General features: G+C 40.7%; 1 protein-coding gene across 7 annotated transcripts in view; it reads right to left on the minus strand.

Annotated features, from left to right (window-relative positions):
- The window catches only part of KIF6 (kinesin family member 6), a 384,926-nt gene that overhangs the window by 347,286 nt on the left and 19,393 nt on the right, over window positions 1–18,247 (minus strand). Inside the window, exons 1-2 of one of the 7 annotated variants that reach the window (XM_042986272.1) lie at window positions 16,945–17,242; window positions 7,507–7,599 (exon numbers count right to left, since the gene is read on the minus strand). The exons of 5 other annotated variants lie outside the window; for them this stretch is intronic. In XM_042986272.1, coding sequence (XP_042842206.1) covers window positions 7,507–7,556 — 50 coding nt within the window. In that variant the 5' untranslated portion in view covers window positions 7,557–7,599; window positions 16,945–17,242. Of the gene's footprint in view, window positions 1–7,506; window positions 7,600–16,944; window positions 17,243–18,247 lie in introns of those variants that run through there. One more of the 7 variants, XM_042986273.1, reaches the window with a different exon arrangement.

Genomic DNA, 18,247 nt, shown 5'->3' on the forward strand with positions numbered 1-18,247 from the left:
AAAGATCAAATAACACACGGATGGGCATATGGTCATTGTTTCTGACAACACGGAGGTCACTAATGACCTTGACCAGAGTAGTCTCAGAAGGGCAGAGAAGACAGAAGCCCATCTGCAGAGGGTCAGAGAATGAACAGAAAGTGAAGGAGTATAATCAAGAGGACAGATAACTCTTTTCAGGTAGTTATGCTGAGAAAAAAGAGCAGAGAAATGAGAAAAGGCTAGAAGGGATATGGGTAAGTGAGGGCATTGTTTTATTTTAAGATATAAGATACTAGAAAATACTGAGGAGAATGATCCCACAGATTTGAAAAATCAACGATGCTGCACAAAAAAGAAAGCTGTGAATACAATATGCTGGAGAAGACAAGAGAAGAAGACCTCAGGAAACCAATGGAGGGCTGACCGACCTCTGGCAGGGAGAGGGGAGCTCTGTCTACCATAACAGGAAGGAAGTCACAGAGTTGGCTACAGATGCTGGTAGATATGGTGGTAGGAGGATAGTGCGTGTCTCATTGGGTCTATTTACTCAGTGAAGTATGAAGAAGCTGAGAGAAGGAAGAGGGAAAGGAATATAGGAAGCTTGAGAAGAATTAAACTGGGAAGCGGTCATCTCTGAGAGTGAGAAAGCCAACGTACCAGGAAAGTGTAGTAGGACTCTCAGGTACACCAAGTGCCTACTTGAGGTGTGTGGCATGAGTTTATGGTGAGACCAACCACTGCAATGTTTTTCTCTAGCAGTGTCAGAGGCCTAAGCATAGGCATGGCGTAGGTGGATGGTTTAGGTTCAACAAGAGAAGGGGTTTTGCTGAGTACATGGCAGAGAAAGAGGTGGAAAGATAAGTGCGTTTCTTGGCCATGGACCCCACCCTACACGGGGCTCAGCAGTTGTAAACAGGTAAAACTGATGGCAGGTATACTGGTTGAATGGCTATAGCTCTTTCAACCTTCCAGACCCTTAGAAAAACTTCTACTCCTTTTCTTCTCCTCCATTTCGGCAATCTCCGTACTTACTCTTCCTTTGTTGCTAAGTGAACTCAGAGATAACAAAATGTAATGCAAAAATCTGCTGTATAAGTGCTTGTTTTAATTGATTTTAATGACTTTTTTTTTGGAAATTTTGTTATTTTAGAACGAGGGTTGGGTTCTAAAACATCACTGAATTTAAATACCCCTCATTTGGATGGCAGACAAAAGAGCCCTTCAATGAAAATAAACAAATTAGCTCAACATGACATTTTCTTCTTAAGCCTTTGCCAGGACAATGGAGTAAATCATATTTGGTAAGATGTTTAGCTTAACAGCTCTGTCTAGATCTCAAACGTACGTAAAATGGTAAGAAAAGATACCACCACATTGATCTTTTCCTGGCAATTTGCCCCCAAAAGTAGGTGCAACCAGAATTTCCCTATTTGAGCAAATCTTTGAAAATGCACTGAAGATATACCCTCTTCAGGGCGCCTGGGTGGCTTGGTCGGTAAAGCATCCGACTTTGGCTCAGGTCATGATCTCATGGCTTCTGAGTTCAAGCCCCGTATCAGGCTCTGTGCTGACAGCTCAGAGCCTGCTTCGAATTCTGTATCCCTCTCTCGCTCTGCCCCTCCCCTGCTCGTGCTCTGTCTCTGTCTCTCAATCTCAAGAATAAATGAAACATTTTTAAAAATTAAAAAAAGAAAAAGATACACCCTCTTCACACAAAAACATTTGACCAGAAAGATGCTACCTACACCAGTCAGTCACGTGGCCAATCTGAAATTTTTCAATAAGCAGCTCTCTCTCACAGTCTTAAAGCCACAATTTGTTTCAGAATAGATACAACACCAAGGTAAGCAGTTGGAGAGAATATAAATGATTGCTTGTGCTCACAGATTTGAATTTCTGATCAAATTCCCTAGTTTGGCAGTTGAAGCCCGCAGTAATAATGGGGTTCCAGGCAACAAGAAGAGAAAACTGCCAAGAAACTCTGGCCTTCTCTCATGACCCAACCGCCCACGTTAGAAAAAATGACTGGGAAGCAAATTTGTCAAGAACAGGACCTTCACTACAGAATAACCACCCAAAACCCGAACTATAAACAGCCACTCATTCAAAAGCACTATTTTTAACAAGAGCACCTGAATCACAAATTGTGTGTTTTTCTTCTTTGACTCCTAAAAACCAAATGCATTTTTCAAGTTTGCATATACCTGAGACCAGCGTAATTACAGGCTATCGTCCTGTGAAGTTTCAATGATCCAAGAATCCCAAAGAGACTGTAAGAGAGCTGTTTCTTTATTCTCACTATTTTAGCATGAAGAAATGAGTCTACACTTTGGGAAGCTGCTGTGTTGGAAAAAACGTGAACTGCCAAATAAGTCAATCCAGAAGCAGCATAGTGTAGCAACTTAGGGTACCTAAGAGTCCAGAATCAACACACTGCAGCTGCACTCAATAGCAGCTCCACAACACAAGGCCAAGAGGATGGAAAATGTGACAGGTTACACCACAGAAGAGGCTGGAGGACAATGAACAATGAATAATGGGTGGTGACTGCAGGGGGCAGGGCAGAAGAAGACACATCCTCAGCACAAAGCAGACAATAAAACGATGACCATGTCAGCTCTGGGAACGAACTGACAGGACCAAAATTATGTAAAAACTAGGTCACTGTGAGAAATGAATACTAACTCCTAATGTCAGGCTCTTAAGAAGAAAAGAAGCTAAATGTGAGCCTTTGATGAGTTCCTATTTTAAAGAGACAACTTAGTTGTGGGCAAAGAATTTTTTTCTAATAGGGCTGAGGATAATAAGTAAAATTTGAACTTCTTATTTCTTAACATCAAAGGATATCATTCTTCCAATCTTTCCTGGGTAACAGAAAAAAAAAAAATCACTATCTTTTGAAGTAGTCAGATAAAAGTTCCAGGTGGGGAGAGAGCACTGGCAGTAATTTGATCAATCTATATGTGTCAACAACATGAGTTAATGTTAATATATTTTGTTATTATGAATACTTCCAAAACTGATGAAATCACTATTGCTCATATTATCATACGTGGGTATAGCGTGGTGGTTAAGATCGTGTAGTCTGGGGCCAAGCTTTAATCCTGGCTCTATCACATATTAGCCATCTTTGCAGGTCACTGAGTGTTTCTGTGTTTCACTTTCTCTTCCTCTAGAATAAGGATACCATTTGTGATTACTTAATTGTATACACGAAGGGATTAAAATAATTAGTCCATGTAAGTGAGGATCCCAACAGGAGATAGATGGTACACTCCATTCACTGAGGGCCTGTTTAAAGAGATGTGGGGCACAAGAAAGAGTTACTGAAACGTGGGACTTGTAGTCAAGTATCTGACATCACCTCCGGGCTTTCAAGTACAAAGGAAAAGAAAGATTCTGCAACCCAGAAGGAAAGAGAGTTACAGAGAGTAGGCTGCCTTGAGAAGTAATTGATCTTCTTCAGTCTAAAGAAAACAGCCAACCCAAGGTGAGCTTGCAGGGAGGAAAGTACTGGGGGGAATGTCTGACCTCTCTGTCCCTTCCCCTCTGATCTCTTGCTGGGCCTTTCCATTGGCTGACACCACACAGAAGCTGGAGGGCAGGAAGCAGGTTGATGAGCCCACCACACAGGCCCCATGATGGGGCGAGACCAGGTGAGAAAGGGAAGACAGGAGATCTGGGAGAGGAAAAGAAGAAATCTAGCTCAAGCACTCCTACGTACTAAAACTATCTGATGATTTGAGGCTTCTTTGCTTCTACGAGTCACATTAACTGTAATTTATTATATCATACCAATCAGTACCAATCCTAAGATTAATTCCAGCTAGGCTGCAGCTCAAGATTCCTATCACCTTATTTTCATTTTGATATAGACCAGAGACCAGAAACTCATTATTTACTCAACTTATTATGACCCAGGAGAACAGAATGAGAAAAGAAATATCACAGGAACTAGTTGTAGGCTTTCTCAGATTGCGCCCACAGGAAGCTGCGACAGTATCTCATGACCAAGCCAAACCCACGTCTGAGATATATTCTCCAGAGCTTTGGGCTTCTCCAGCAGAACAAATGGAGTCATGAGAAAGCAAACGACTGTATAATTGGGCTTTTTATTTATCATGAATAAAGACTATCTAATTCTGAAATATATTCCCTGCAGGAAATGCTTGGAAATAGCAACCTGACACACACTTTCTTATCACTGAGAAATATACTATAAACAAGATATAAAAATACTGAAATTATGAAAAAGTTTATTTTTAAGTGCAAAATGTAAGAATTAAATATCAGGTCATGAAATGCTGCTGTCACATAGTTTAATAATAATACACATTTCCATATACTTTTGGTCACAAAGCCAAACATAAGGTGCCATTTTAAATGTTAACAAATCACATTTTTATTATCTAATTAATTCCAACCACAGGACAGCATGCATCATTTAGCAAATGGGGAAAGGTCAAAACATATCTTTGTATTTATACAATTAGAATATTATTAAATTTTTATTAGGTACTTTATAAGGTAACATTTACTAATACACTGATATAAACTAAGATAATACTTCCTTTTAATCTATATGCCAAATGATTACACAAAAGCATTTCTAAGGGGGGTTTCAGTGCTATATTATGGTGAAAGAGAAGTGAATCTAAACAGGTGGTAAACACTGATATAAGGTACTGATACAACCAAGACTAGGGAAATAGGCAGAAGGCAGTTCTGGAAAGTCTTACATGGGAGGCCTCGAATAAGGGGCTTAAACTTCAATCTGTAGACAACAGCAAGTCACTGAAGGTTTTCAGCTCTGATTGTTTGGACCGTGAACCCAAACTGCAGAATGACCAGGGGAAGGGAGGAGTTAGGGCTGGACACCAGCTGGAGGAGCAGGCGGGCAGGCCTAAACTGCAGCCAGCGTGGTGAGTGGACAGACAAGGGCAACCAGAAAGAGAGAGTGAGTGAGGCACAGGGAAAGCCAGGAAGAAGGGAGGGAAAAACGGACTGTGAAGGAAGAATGGACAGGACTGACTGACTGAATATGGAGGACAAGGGTAAAGGTGGCTCGAGATGACCTCAAGATGTCAAGCATGAACAATGCCATGACATTTGGGAGAGAGATCAGGAGGAAGGGCAGGTGGGGGATGACTGCATTAAGGTGATAAGCCAACAAAGGGAGAAGAGAAGGCCATCCCGATGGAAAAGGCCATAAGCAGGAGAAGACGCAGGGACAGAAGGCCATCTGCATAGTTTAATCCATAGACGGAGACGTGAACTTCAGCGAAGAAAATATACAGACAGTATCATAGCGATAAGGGCTGGAAGTAGGATTTCCAGTTAAAATAGAGGACACCCCATTAAATTTGAATGTAGATAAGTACAAATAATTTTTTTAGTATAAGTATGACCCATGCCACATTTCGGACATATATGAAAACTTTATTCGTTACTTATCTGAAATTCAAATTTAACTGGGCACCTTGTATTTTCATTTGCTAAATCCAGCAATGCTAGTTGGATGTGAATTAGGAGACAAGCTTCTTCGAGAGGCAGACTGAACTAGAGACAAAGGTCTGTGTGGTAAATTTAGTTAAGAGAAACCCAAACTTAAAACTAAGGAAAATGAGACTTTCTATGCTTGATTTTTTTTTAAACCACCTAATTTCCCCAAAGTAGCCGTTGCCATCCTTTTCATAACATGATGGCCGTAAGGAGACACACGGCATTTTGGTTTAATGTAAGGTCACTGGACTAGGCCACTCAGAATCATGCTGTAGAAGAATTTTATTGAGGAAGTTTCACACTTGCTTTCTTGTCTGTCCTTCTAATCTCAGAGAGGTTGAAAACATCAGGTAAATTGCCACACAACTTTTGCAATATAAAATTATGATATACAACTCATCACCGTGAGGCTTTAACCACATTTGAACATGTTTACAGTTCAAATAAAACATGTTATGTGGTTTTATATGTCTAACAAAGAAGACTGATGGTTATATCACTGAGATATTTCTGAACCTCTGTTCATTATTTTGTCAAGTAATCTCTAAGGGGAAATATTTTTACCATAGCCACACTTTAATAAATTTACTTGAGGCTACTTAATATACAACTCTATTGTGTTCTTACTGTTCCTTAAAGGATTTGCAGTATGTGAGGTGAAACAGAAGAGTTATACTCAACAATTTCTTTTCATAAGGAAAGAGTGTGCTGTACTTAATATATGTAAGCCTCACTTTTAAAAGAGACACAACAATGCACCAGCTAGTTAGGACAGAAATGAAACAGCCTGTCAGCATCAGGAGGGCTATCATCAACTCTCACCCACCAATTCATTTTGGGAAGAATGGTAGAAGTAACAGATGGCATCTGTGAGAACAGTGGTCACACGTGGTATCAGTGCAGAGCCACACTGCCCAAGTCAACATGCACACAGACCCCTGGAAAGTCAGTACACACAGGACTCTGAGAAGATCTACCAAGAGCCACTTTATAGCATGTCTGAGGCCTTATGTAAGAGAAGGAACGGAGCTCTTAAGGGTACCAAACTAGCATAAATCCAGAAATATTAAGACTCTTCCTAAGTTGGATCACGTGGTCTTCTGGTTCCATAACCAATGTCTGCTGTACATCTTAGGAGATCAAGTATGAGGCAGAGACTCCTGGTTGCCTCCTAGTGGTCACTCCCCCCCCCTTCTTTCTTAGCAGGCAAACCCCAGATTTTAGCTGGGTACATAGCCAACTACAAGAATGACATTTCCCTCCTCACTTCCCGCATGGTGTGGCCATGGGACTAAGTTAAGGCTCGAGATCTGAGTGGAAATGGTGTGTGGGACTGGCAATTATTCTCTTCAGAAAAGAACAGCTACAACCCCCTTCTCCTCTCTCCTTCTTGCTGTCTACAAGGAACATCTTTGCACTGGAGCTCAAGCAGCCATCTTGTGCCACAGGGTGGTGTAAAATAAGGATGGCAGGACAAGAGAGAAGGTGCAAGAGACAAGGGTCTCCGGTGGTCCTGGAGTTTCCAAGACGTCCTTGGACTGCCTACATTCAGGTTTCTTTTATGTGAGATAATAAACACTCATCTCTTTAAACCACTATTAAGTTTTTCTGTTACTCACAGATGTATCAATGCCTCATGATTCAACTAGAATGCATGCATATATATGCAAAATATTACAAAGTGTTTACAGCCTAACACGTAGTAGAAACCTACTGCATGTTAGTTCTTCTTTATCTAGTATAACTACAATCAACCCCAAACATACAGATACCAGAAATCCATTATTAGACAGATGAACTAATCGTTAGATACCATAGAAGAACAGGGCCAAAATGTAAACAAGCCCCGTTCTTGTTCTTCACTTTCTATAGTTACCCTTGAATGTCCTCAAGCCTTAAAGGTCTCACAGCTATCTTCACATTGTTGTTGTTGTTGTTGTTTTACTGTGTTTTTTTTATGGTTTTGTTTACTTTGCCTGTTTATTCAAGGCAGAGATTGATCTGTCCAGTTTGTTTTCTTACCTTATTCTCAGATCACCAGTATCCTGTCCTTTGGCAGAACTTCTCCCCATCTCCAAGTGCTATGGATAGAGCTACCAATCAGGTTGGGGAGATCTGGGTAAAAAAGAGTACCCCCATCATCTAGTGATAGTGATTTGTCTGGGACTGGCCATGCAACTCCAGACCTTCACATGATCATTCTACTGAAGCTAGTAGGAAAGATCAGTGTCCTATTTTGAGGGTTGGGGTTCTCCAGGCCTGTTAATTTGGAGCTGCCAGCCACAAGGAGGAAACTGAGACTAGTAACATAAGCCCGTAAATTCCTTTTTCTAGGATTTGAGGTAGGTTTATATGTCTTGTCATTGAGAAAGTTCTGGAGACTAACAGTAGACTGGTCATTTTTCCATGGTTCAATGATATTAAAGATAAAATAGATTGGGAATCAACAACTTTTTAGGGGCACCTGGGTGGCTCAGTCGTTAAACATCCAAATCTTGGTTTCGGCTCAGGTCACGCTCTCATGGTTTGCAAGTTCAAGCCCCACATCAGGCTCTGTGCTAGGATTCTGTCTCTCCATCTCTCTCTGCCCCTCCCCCACACCTGCATGTGTGCTCTCTTGCTCTGTCACTCTCTCAAAATAAATAAATAAACTTAAGAAAAAACTTTCTCGTATCCATCTTAGGATCTTTCTAGTTTCATGAAATTTTAATTCACATTACTCATATAATATTATGAGTATCACATGGAAACTGAGAAATCTTTGGAGACATGCCTTCATCTAATACAGATATGAAATTACTGTCATGATTTTCAACCTTCTAATTGTACTTAAAGAAGTAATCAAGTTTTTATGTCATATCAACACTGAGAAATTAGTTTCAGTGTGCTATTTAAGCATTTCGTTATTCTGGTGGCTTCTTTGGAAATTCAAATTTTATTGTCCTGATATAAATATTCCCTCTACCAGAAACATACTGATAGCACAGCAACTTTGAGTAACAATTTCTCCCATTAAAGGAGCAATTCCATTTTTTAAGGTAGCATGCAGCACAAGTTTGCTATTAAAAAAAAAAAAAAAGGATACTTCCTAGTTTAATAACAACTCTGACTTTGTCTCAATGAGAAAACAATTTAGTGTTCTCACAATAAACCGAAATTAAATCAGAAGTAAAAGGAATACTAGTTTTCAAAGATCCTAGTGCTTGAGAGTGAGCACAAGCTAGTAAATGCATTTCTACAGAGCTATGAAGAATATTTTATCTCTGAATAAGAGTAATTCCTGACACAATTGCCTACTCACCTAAATTAAGAATGAAAATACAGACACTCCTAAGTGAAAACATACTGTACTTCTATTATCATTTAGATTGAGGCTAAACAGGGTCTCACAGGAGATAAATATTCTTAACAAGCAAATAAAGAATTCAGCCACTGGGGTTTTCCTTTATTTTCAACTGTTTAAGCTTTTATAACAAAGTTTTTAGTGTTCTGGAAGCCTTTTATGGCTACAATTATATGAACAACACGATTTAATTAGCATGCATGAGTATATGATTCTATAATGGGGATTTTCATTAATTAAAATAGCTGGAAATACAAAAGCATTCGCTGTAAACAATTTGAGGAATCAAGAATCTAATTTGCCTATTGCACAACAAAGAAAAACGCACTGCAGTAATGTGAATAATTTTGGCTTGCAGAGCGACTGCACATTTATCTAACAATTTCAGACTTCACTCATTCCACAAACACCGGGTATCTACAGCTTACTAGTGCTTGGGAGTCATCAACAGAACAGAAATTCTACATTCTAATTCTGACATTCTAGCAGATAGAATGTAGATGGATAATGTACAACAGACATAATACACTGGAAAATTATATATGTCAGAAGGTGGTAAGTTCTATAGAAAAAAAAAAAAGGAAAAAGCAGAGTAAGATAAGAGGGTCAGTGACAGCTGGGGAGAGGGACAGGATGCAGTTTTAATCAGGATCATCAGCATGTGCCTCAATAAGAAGGTGACATTTGAGCAAAAACTTTAAAAAGGTGACAGCGTGAACTAAACATGGGTATGTGGGAGAAGATCATTCCAGGCAGAAAAAAACAGCCAAAGCAAAAGCCCTATCTGAGGCTGAAGATTTCTGGAGGGTTAAAACCTGGAACAGCAAAGGGGAGAATATAACAAAAAAAGAAAAACGCTTTAAGGTAAGTGCCCCTTTGCTTACAAGGGAGAAACAAATCTTGGAAGACTGTTTTGGGTAGAGCTGATTACATTCTTTGTGAGGCCTAGTGCACAATGAAAATGCAGAGCCCCTTTGTTCAAAAGGAGAAAAAGTGCTGTCAGGGGTATTAAAATATAAAGCTTTTTTCCTCAAAAATATTTTAGTACTTAGAGGGATTATTTATAATTCAAGGGAGAATGGTATTACACGAGTAATGATAAACTTTCAACTTGAAAAAAAATAATAAATTGGCATTATAATTTTATACATATAACACTTTACTATATGTTTATATAAGATAATTTATATGATAATACTTTATTAATATGTCTTGATCGATCATATAATTTTCCTGGCTTGCTTTTACTACATATTCATTTATTAGGTCATCAAAATTTATATCTTTAGCAACTTCATTTTCTTTTTTTAAGGATTATTTATTTATTTATGTTTTATTATATATAATTTATTGTCAAGTTGGTTTCCATACAACACCCAGTGCTCATCCCAACAGGTGCCCTCCTCAATGCCCATCACCCACCTTCCCCTCTCCCCCACCGCCCCCCAACCCTCAATTTGTTCTCAGTATTTAAGAGTCTCTTATGGTTTGCCTCGTTGCCTCTCTGTAACTTTTTTTTTTAACCCCCTTCCCCTCCCCGCCTGGTCTTCTGTTAAGTTTCTCAGGATCCACATATGAGTGAAAACATATGGTATCTGTCTTTCTCTGCCTGACTTATTTCACTTAGCATAACACTCTTCAGTTCTATCCACATTGCTACAAAAGGCCATATTTCGTTCTTTATCATTGCCAAGTAGTATTCCATTGTATATATAAACCACATCTTCTTTATCCATTCGGCAGTTGATGGACATTTAGGCTCTTTCCATAATTTGGCTATTGTTGAAAGTGCTGCTATAAACATTGGGGTATAAGTGCCCTTATGCATCAGCACTCCTGTATCCCTTGGGTAAATTCCTAGTAGTGCTATTGCTGGGTCATAGGGTAGATCTATTTTTAATTTTTTGAGGAACCTCCATACCGTTTTCCAGAGTGGCTGCACCAGTTTGCATTCCCACCAACAGTGCAAGAGAGTTCCTGTTTCTCCACATCCTCTCCAGCATCTATAGTCTCCTGATTTGTTCATTTTAGCCACTCTGACCGGCATGAGGTGGTATCTCAGTGTGGTTTTGATTTGTAGCAACTTCATTTTCAACTGATATAACTGAAAGCTATTAGCAAATGCAAAATCATAGTTTTTCTTTCTGAAAGTTATTTTTCTTGCGATGAGGACTTTTTGCATCTATTCTCTTAGCAACCTTTAAATATACAATACAGTACCATTAACTATCGTCACCATGGTGGGCAGAGGCGGTCAAAATAATTTCCAGTTATAAAATAAGTAAGTCATGGAGGTATAATATACAAATAATTTTTGATGATTTTTACTTTTGAGAAAGATCTTTCTGCTGATACAACTGTTACTGGAGCTATTACGAGTATTTTACAGACTATGAAAACATTGAAATAAATTTCTTATAAATTATTTCAAAATACAAATTTTAGTACATCTAAGCTGACAAATCTCACAAATATGTCTCTAAAAAGACTGACCTCTTCATACAAATCAGTCTCATGTAAGTTTGAATGTAATTTTAAATGCAAATATACTCAATGCATTTATTTTTTGTATTTTTATTTTTTAACGTCTATTCATTTTTGAGAGACAGAGCCTGAGTGGGGGAGGAACACAGAGAGAGTGAGACACAGAATCTATCTGAAGCAGGCTCCAGGCTCTGAGCTGTCAGCACAGAGCACGACATGGGGCTCGAACTCACGGACAGCGAGATCATGACCTGAGCTAAGTTGGACGCTCAACCAACTGAGCCACCCAGGTGCCCCTACCCAATGCATTTTAATATTTGCTGACATCTCCTGTAACTAGTGAGGTAAGAACAAGAAACTAAAAGTAGCTTCATAATTTGTGCATACTCCCAAACACCTATTTATATGTTTTATCTCTGTATCTCTGATTACAAGGAAGAATTTAATTTTAAAACTATCTCCCTCATTAATTCATTCATCTGAAGCTTCATAACCAAATAGCGTCCTTTTCTGTTGAATAGATCTTAAATTTAATTTGTTTCTAAGGCTGTGGACATGTGCTTTACTTGCAGCATTTTCAAAGCTGAAAATTCTAACCTATTTGAAGAATTCTACCAACTCTGTGATATGCTTTATGTCCACTTTTATTTTGTAATAGCTTACTGATATAGTTTGCACGCTGAGTGCCAGCAGTTCCTGTTCTGGTGCTCAGGCCGGAGCGTTAAATATCAGACGCCGCCAGGGCCAGCTCTGGGGACACACAGGACAGCCAGCCTCCCGGAGAAGCCCCTGGGAAGACCCCGCTGTTCTGCTATGATGCCGTTCTGCTGATGTTACGGTGGTCACTCCCGCCATCTAGGTCCGTATCCCAGCGTGACCACCCCCTCGGGGTCCTGTAGCACCCTGGACTGCTCTCAGGTGTGCAGCTGGCCAAATGCTACTGGGTGGGTGCTGCGTGCTACGCCCAAGTCCATGTGCATACCACCTGTCACCTGGACCACAAGCACGTGCACATCATGCTGCTCCAGGGGCCTCCTCTCTTCAGGTATGTGTTCCTTTTCCCACTGGACATCACTTACAAAATGCTAGTTCAAAGATAAAATTATTAGGAACTTCAAGATGGCAACAGTGGGGGGTTAAACCCAGCATGGGGCCCTTCTCAGCGTAGGACATACTGACTGCAAAGCCAAGGTCCATGAAGCCAGCCAGAGCTGGTTCTAGGCCGTCATAAAGAGTTGGGCTTTTTCTCCGAATGAAAGAGGGAGCCATTGAAGGGCTTTGAGCATAGAAATGACACGATACATTTCCCTTGCAGTTACTAGTGAAGAATATAAGTTTGCACTTCACACTAGAGAACTGGACTCCGACTCCTCAGATTCAAGCATTAAACGTGACTTACACAACCATCATGTTGCTTTTGACATTCAGTATCATCAAAAAGTAATTTTTTAAAAAACACTATCTTGTACAATCTAAATATACATAGTTTTTATTTTGTCAGTCACATCTCAATGAAACTAGAAGAAAAACTAATTTCTAAATCTTTTATTCAGGCCAACATTAGGTCTAAACAAAGTAGATCAAGTCTATTCATAAAATGTGACCTTGATTTAATTAGATACATTTGGCCACAATGAACAAAAACTAAGGGAAGCAGGGTAACTATGAGAGAATGAAAACATAAAGAAGCAGGGATTTCCACCAGGCCTCTAGACCACTTGGGACCTTCTCCTTATGTGTCAGTTACAAATTGGCAGAGGCTATGATGACCCACAGCTGTCACCAACGTGTGGTCGACAGTGACCCCTTCAGACTCTCATTTTCTACCTCAGTCTTCCAGCTTCTGCTCCTGCTCCAGCAGTCTGCTTTGTCCATATTTGCCCAGTTTATTCTGCCAAGAGTGGTACTCAAACAGCCCCAGTCCATTTCTATTTGGGTAACACTTTTAGCCTAGATCCACCTGCTAAGCCATGGGAAGCCTTGCATCGTGGCCCTTGACTCAGATTCCTTCTTCTGACCCCATCGGCCACAGCTGCCAGGAACAATGTCACAACCATTAAGAAACTATAGGTAGGATAGTCTTCCCTGATCAGCATCTGTGGGGATGACAGGCTTGGAAACGACATGACTGAACGCTTGCTGAAACTGTCTTCTGACACACAGCTTAACATCTTTCATTTCAGTATATCACCATGCCTGAAATGCTATCAGTCTTGGCCTGATTTTGGTAAACAAGGATCTTTTTGTATAACAAAAATTCCTCCAAGACAGTTAAGATTTACTTGTAGTGCCTGATATATAGCTAGCACTCAATAAATGTTAGCTGAATGAGTGATGAATAATGGTTAATTTAACCTAATTGTTTTCCTCGGAGAATAGCTACATTAAGCGAAGACATTTTATGGACAAAAGAAAGAAACGTCATCTGGAGGACGTGAATATTTGACAATGCACAGGAAAAAGGCACAGTGGTGGTTAAAGGGCCACACAAAGATCATGGATTCTGGAGTACAGTAAGAAAAAATCCAGGAGGTGGGAAGTAAAAGGGAAGGCACAGTTCACTTCCCACACCTGCCTACCCCCAACCCTAAGAGTGGCTGAGACAGAATTGACATCTCAGTTCTGCCTGTTTATAACAACCAGGAGGAAAGAGTCAACACTGTTCAATGTTCATGAAAGTCAAATAGGATGAGGACTGAAAGCTGCCCACTGACTCAGTGACACAAACATCACTGGTGAATTTAGCAAGGGTAATCTCAGTGAAATGCAATGAAATACACAAACCCATTGCTCTGAGATACAGCAATCTGAGGCTCAAAAGACTATGAAAGAAAGACATACTCTGGTGTCAGCTCCACAACCTTACTACTGGATGACCCTGAAGAAGTCAATTAAATGCTCTGAGCCCCAGTTTTCTCATCTAAAAGGGGAATAACCAGATCTGTCCACCCAGAGGGCTGTAAAAACTAAGTGAGAGAATACATGTGCATCTGCTGTAAGATTAGCAAATCTCTGTATGGGATCAAGCGTATTCTCGTGGTTATCAAATAACAATAAGTTTGTTCATGTTATTTAGCCAGAAGTACATTAAAAATCTGACCAAAAACACCTGGCCAAGCACAAGGGTAGCCAAATTCACTGAGAATGACAGACATTTCTGCTAAAAGAGTTGTACTCCAAGTAAAGCGACTTTCAAATGAAGAAGATATTTAGATCATGCACTGAATAAATTTATTGCCCTATTTTCCCCAACAATTTAAACAACATATTTTAATTATGGTTGTGCTTTCTGACAGTCAATTGTAAATTCAAATAACTACAGTAAAGATCTTGCCAGCTGTAATCAATCACTACACATTTGTGTAGGCAGGACTTTCCAGAAGGCTTTGCATTCCATTCGCGTTCTTTGTAGATCATTCTTTGGGAGGATAAGAAGGTGAATAATAATAACTAGAAATATCTTTGGATCATCTGTGACTGCATTCTCAAGTCCTGAAGTAAAGATCTCTGAGAAAATTGCCAATTTGTGATCAGGAGAAACCAAATCTAACGAGAGTCGGGGGGGGGGGGGGTGGAATCCATAAAGAAAAGCTTCATAACTTGGTAAAATCCTGAACTGGAATGAAAAATCTTTGTCTAGAAAAATGCTGGTGAGGAGCCAAAAACGGATGATAGTTAATACTTCCTGAGCACACACTGTGTCCTGGGGCATGTGTTTTTTGTGTCCAGTTCATTTGATCATCAGGGCAAATGAAGTAGCTATTACGGTGCCATTTCCCCAGGTACAGATGAAAAACAGACACGGAATCAGTAAGTTGCCCAAACCTACACAGCTACCAAGTATTAAAGTTGGGAGACAAAGTCCCCAGTCTTGATGTGTTACACAGTCTCCCACAACTATTGCTTTACAGAAAGTGTTTAAATTCCTGAAAACTAATCATAACTAATTAATTACCTTAGCCAAATAGTTTCTGATTTCCCTGTTACTTTTTAATTGTCTTGTAAGTGTTGACAACAGAGTGTTAAACCAAGACGGGCATCCTTCTAAGCAGGGGGCCCTGCGCCTGGGGCTCACACCCAGGAAGCCTGCCCTGGCATTAGGATAAGGTGCTTCCACTTATTTTAGAAAGAAGTGGGGTCCAAACGCCAAAATTTCAGAACTGTAAAGTTGTTTGGAGTACATCTCAGGTGTCTGAGAAAGATACCACTAAAGAAAGATAGCAATGAGTACCCTTAGGTCATGAAATCTCCAACCTGAGTTTTAGTTAGTATAACAGAAGCACTTAGAGGCCTTGTTAAAACAGAATGCTCTGGGCTCGGTCAGTTAAGCGTCTGACTTCAGCTCAGGTCATGATCCTTGTGGTTTGTGAGTTCGAGCCCCACACCAGGCTCTGCGCTCAGAGCAGAGCCTGCTTCCTATCCTCTGTCCTTCTCTCTCTCTGCCCCTCCCCTGCTCACGCTTTTTCTCTCTTTGTCTCTCTCAAAAATAAACAAACCTTTATAAACAAACAAAAACCAAAACCTTCTGATTCAGAAGGTCTGGGTGAGGCCGGAGAATCTGCATTCCTAACAAGTTCCTAGGTGATATGGATGCTGCCGGTCCAGGGGCCACTTTGAGAACCACCAGACTCAAGAAAAAAGCAGTTATCCATCGGGTTATTTTCATTTCACTGAAAAGGCCTCTGTCCAAGAAACACCGCAGGAAGGAACCAAAAGTAAAACCCATTTACAAGAAACAAAGCTCATCACATCATATTCAGCAAGAAACGGAAGGCTACAGCCCCTGAAGGATAATCCTCTACATACCGATCCTCTCACTCAACAATTATTCGTTGAGTATCCAATATATACTTGATGGTGTGCTAGGAGCCGGGGACACAGCAGCAAACATAGACGAAGAGTCCTTGCCTTTACAAAGCTCACATTTGAGTGGGCAGAGGCAGGCAATAAACAAATGTAACAAGTAAACACTGTGTCCAGTATGCGTCGGTGTTACACGCTACAAAGAAAAAGAGAGCACAGGATGGGTAAGCGTGGGGCCGCTGGGGCTGTCATCTTACATAGTGTAGTCACTGAAGGCCTCACTGAGAAGACATTTGAGCAGAGACCTGCAGGACAGGGAGGTAAAGACAGGAGCGAGAGAGAGTTCCGGGCAGCGGGAGGAGCAAGTGCAAAGGCCCTGAGCCAGGAACACGCTTGTGTCTGAGAAAGAGCAATATAAAAAAGAATGTTTTTTATTACTTCTGGACAAGGCAATTTTTCTACTCTCCTCAAGGACTGATGCACAAAATGATACTGAGTATGTGAACTTTGGAATCCTAGGAAGAACACACACAGGTAATTTCTCCATTCTGATGCCACAATGTTTTCAGAACTCAATCTTACATAAAATGTAGTCACAATTAACACCAGTTTTTGTGTCCCTTTTGGGTGTCGCTTTAATCTGTTTCCCTGTTCGGGTGATGTCTGAGGAGAGCAGCCCAGACATTTCCAGGCCACGATGAGCACAAATGCGGGTGGGCAGTGCAGAAGTTAGCAGTACCCGCACCCCTATCTACTCAAGGCTCCCTGTGCCCATTCACGCAAATGGCTTCTTACCTCGAGAGCCTGTGGCTCTCTGCCCACACACTTACCCTGTGTGCCATGCTTGTTTAATTCATGTACGGGTGAGGCTACAAGGGCCGAGGTGTTAGCACCCCGGAAGTGGCCCCCAGCCAATAATGGATGGGCGTGGTTACACACAGAGGAGCTGCTTTGGCTCTTGGGTGGGACAGCCCTGAAGCATGTTCTTTGCAGTCTCCCAGAGAACACCAGTGGGTTTGAGTCCCCACTGCCCAAAGTGGTCACCTACTCTTTTCACATACCTAATGATGGCTTCCTTTCCTTCACTGTCTCACTTCCCTCCTCCCCTGCTCATGTGTCCTGGGCTCCCCTCCCAAATACACTACCTTCACACGAATCTTAGCCTCAGGATCTGCTTTATTTTTTTTTTTTAAGTTTTCTAAATGTTTGTTTGTTTGTTTGTTTGTTTAGAGAAGGCACAAGCAGAGGAGGGACAGAGAGGGAGACAGAATCCCAAGCACGCTCCACACTGTCAGCACAGAGCCCAAGGGGCTCTCTCTCATGAACCATGAGATCATGACCTGAGCCGAAATCAAGAGTCAGTCGCTTAACCAACTGAGCCATCCAGGCGCCCCTCAAGATCTGTGTTAGTAGGAGGCCTGCCAGCATAAGACACGTATCTTCTAGCTAAGGAAACGCATCACTGCGAGAGCACCTCTGATCCACTGGTCAGTGTCTTTTATCATCTTTTTAATTTAAGCAATGCTATTTATTTTACCACAGACCCAGTGATTTTCATCACATGTCTCTGCTCTGTCAGAGAACTCAGACTCCCCACAGCCAAAGTGCTTCATATAACTCTCAGACCATTTTTAGTGGTCTCGTATCCAGTGAATCACAAATAGCTTTAACTTACAGTCATCAGTGCAAAATAATGGCTTCATGCAATTTCTTGTATGGTCACTCCTAAGAAGAGACATCCGGATTTAGACTCATTTGTTTTACCTCCAACAGTAAATTTCATTATTTTAAACGTGCATCTTTGGTATATAACCTATGCCTATCCGGTGGACTACCATGCTCTCTGCAAGCTCACTAAATGCGGGTGGCACAGCACTATTACCCTCTCCCTTATTAAGGTTTCGGTGGAGCACCTCGAGATCGTCACCTTCTATAATTTCAGTGGGTTTTAAAAGCTGACACGTGTTCCTGGTTTTAAGCACAAAGTCATGTTCTCAGTTGCGGATAAAATTTTAAAAGTGCTACAGCTAAAAGTTTGAATTTAAGAATAATGGTGAAATCACAAAAGCTAGAAACGTAATGTTACCAGGAAATTTCAGCATAGCAAAAAATGGCACCAAGCACAGGTACGTG

The sequence above is a fragment of the Panthera tigris genome, chromosome B2, assembly GCF_018350195.1.
Source record: "Panthera tigris isolate Pti1 chromosome B2, P.tigris_Pti1_mat1.1, whole genome shotgun sequence".
NCBI lineage: Eukaryota > Metazoa > Chordata > Mammalia > Carnivora > Felidae > Panthera > Panthera tigris.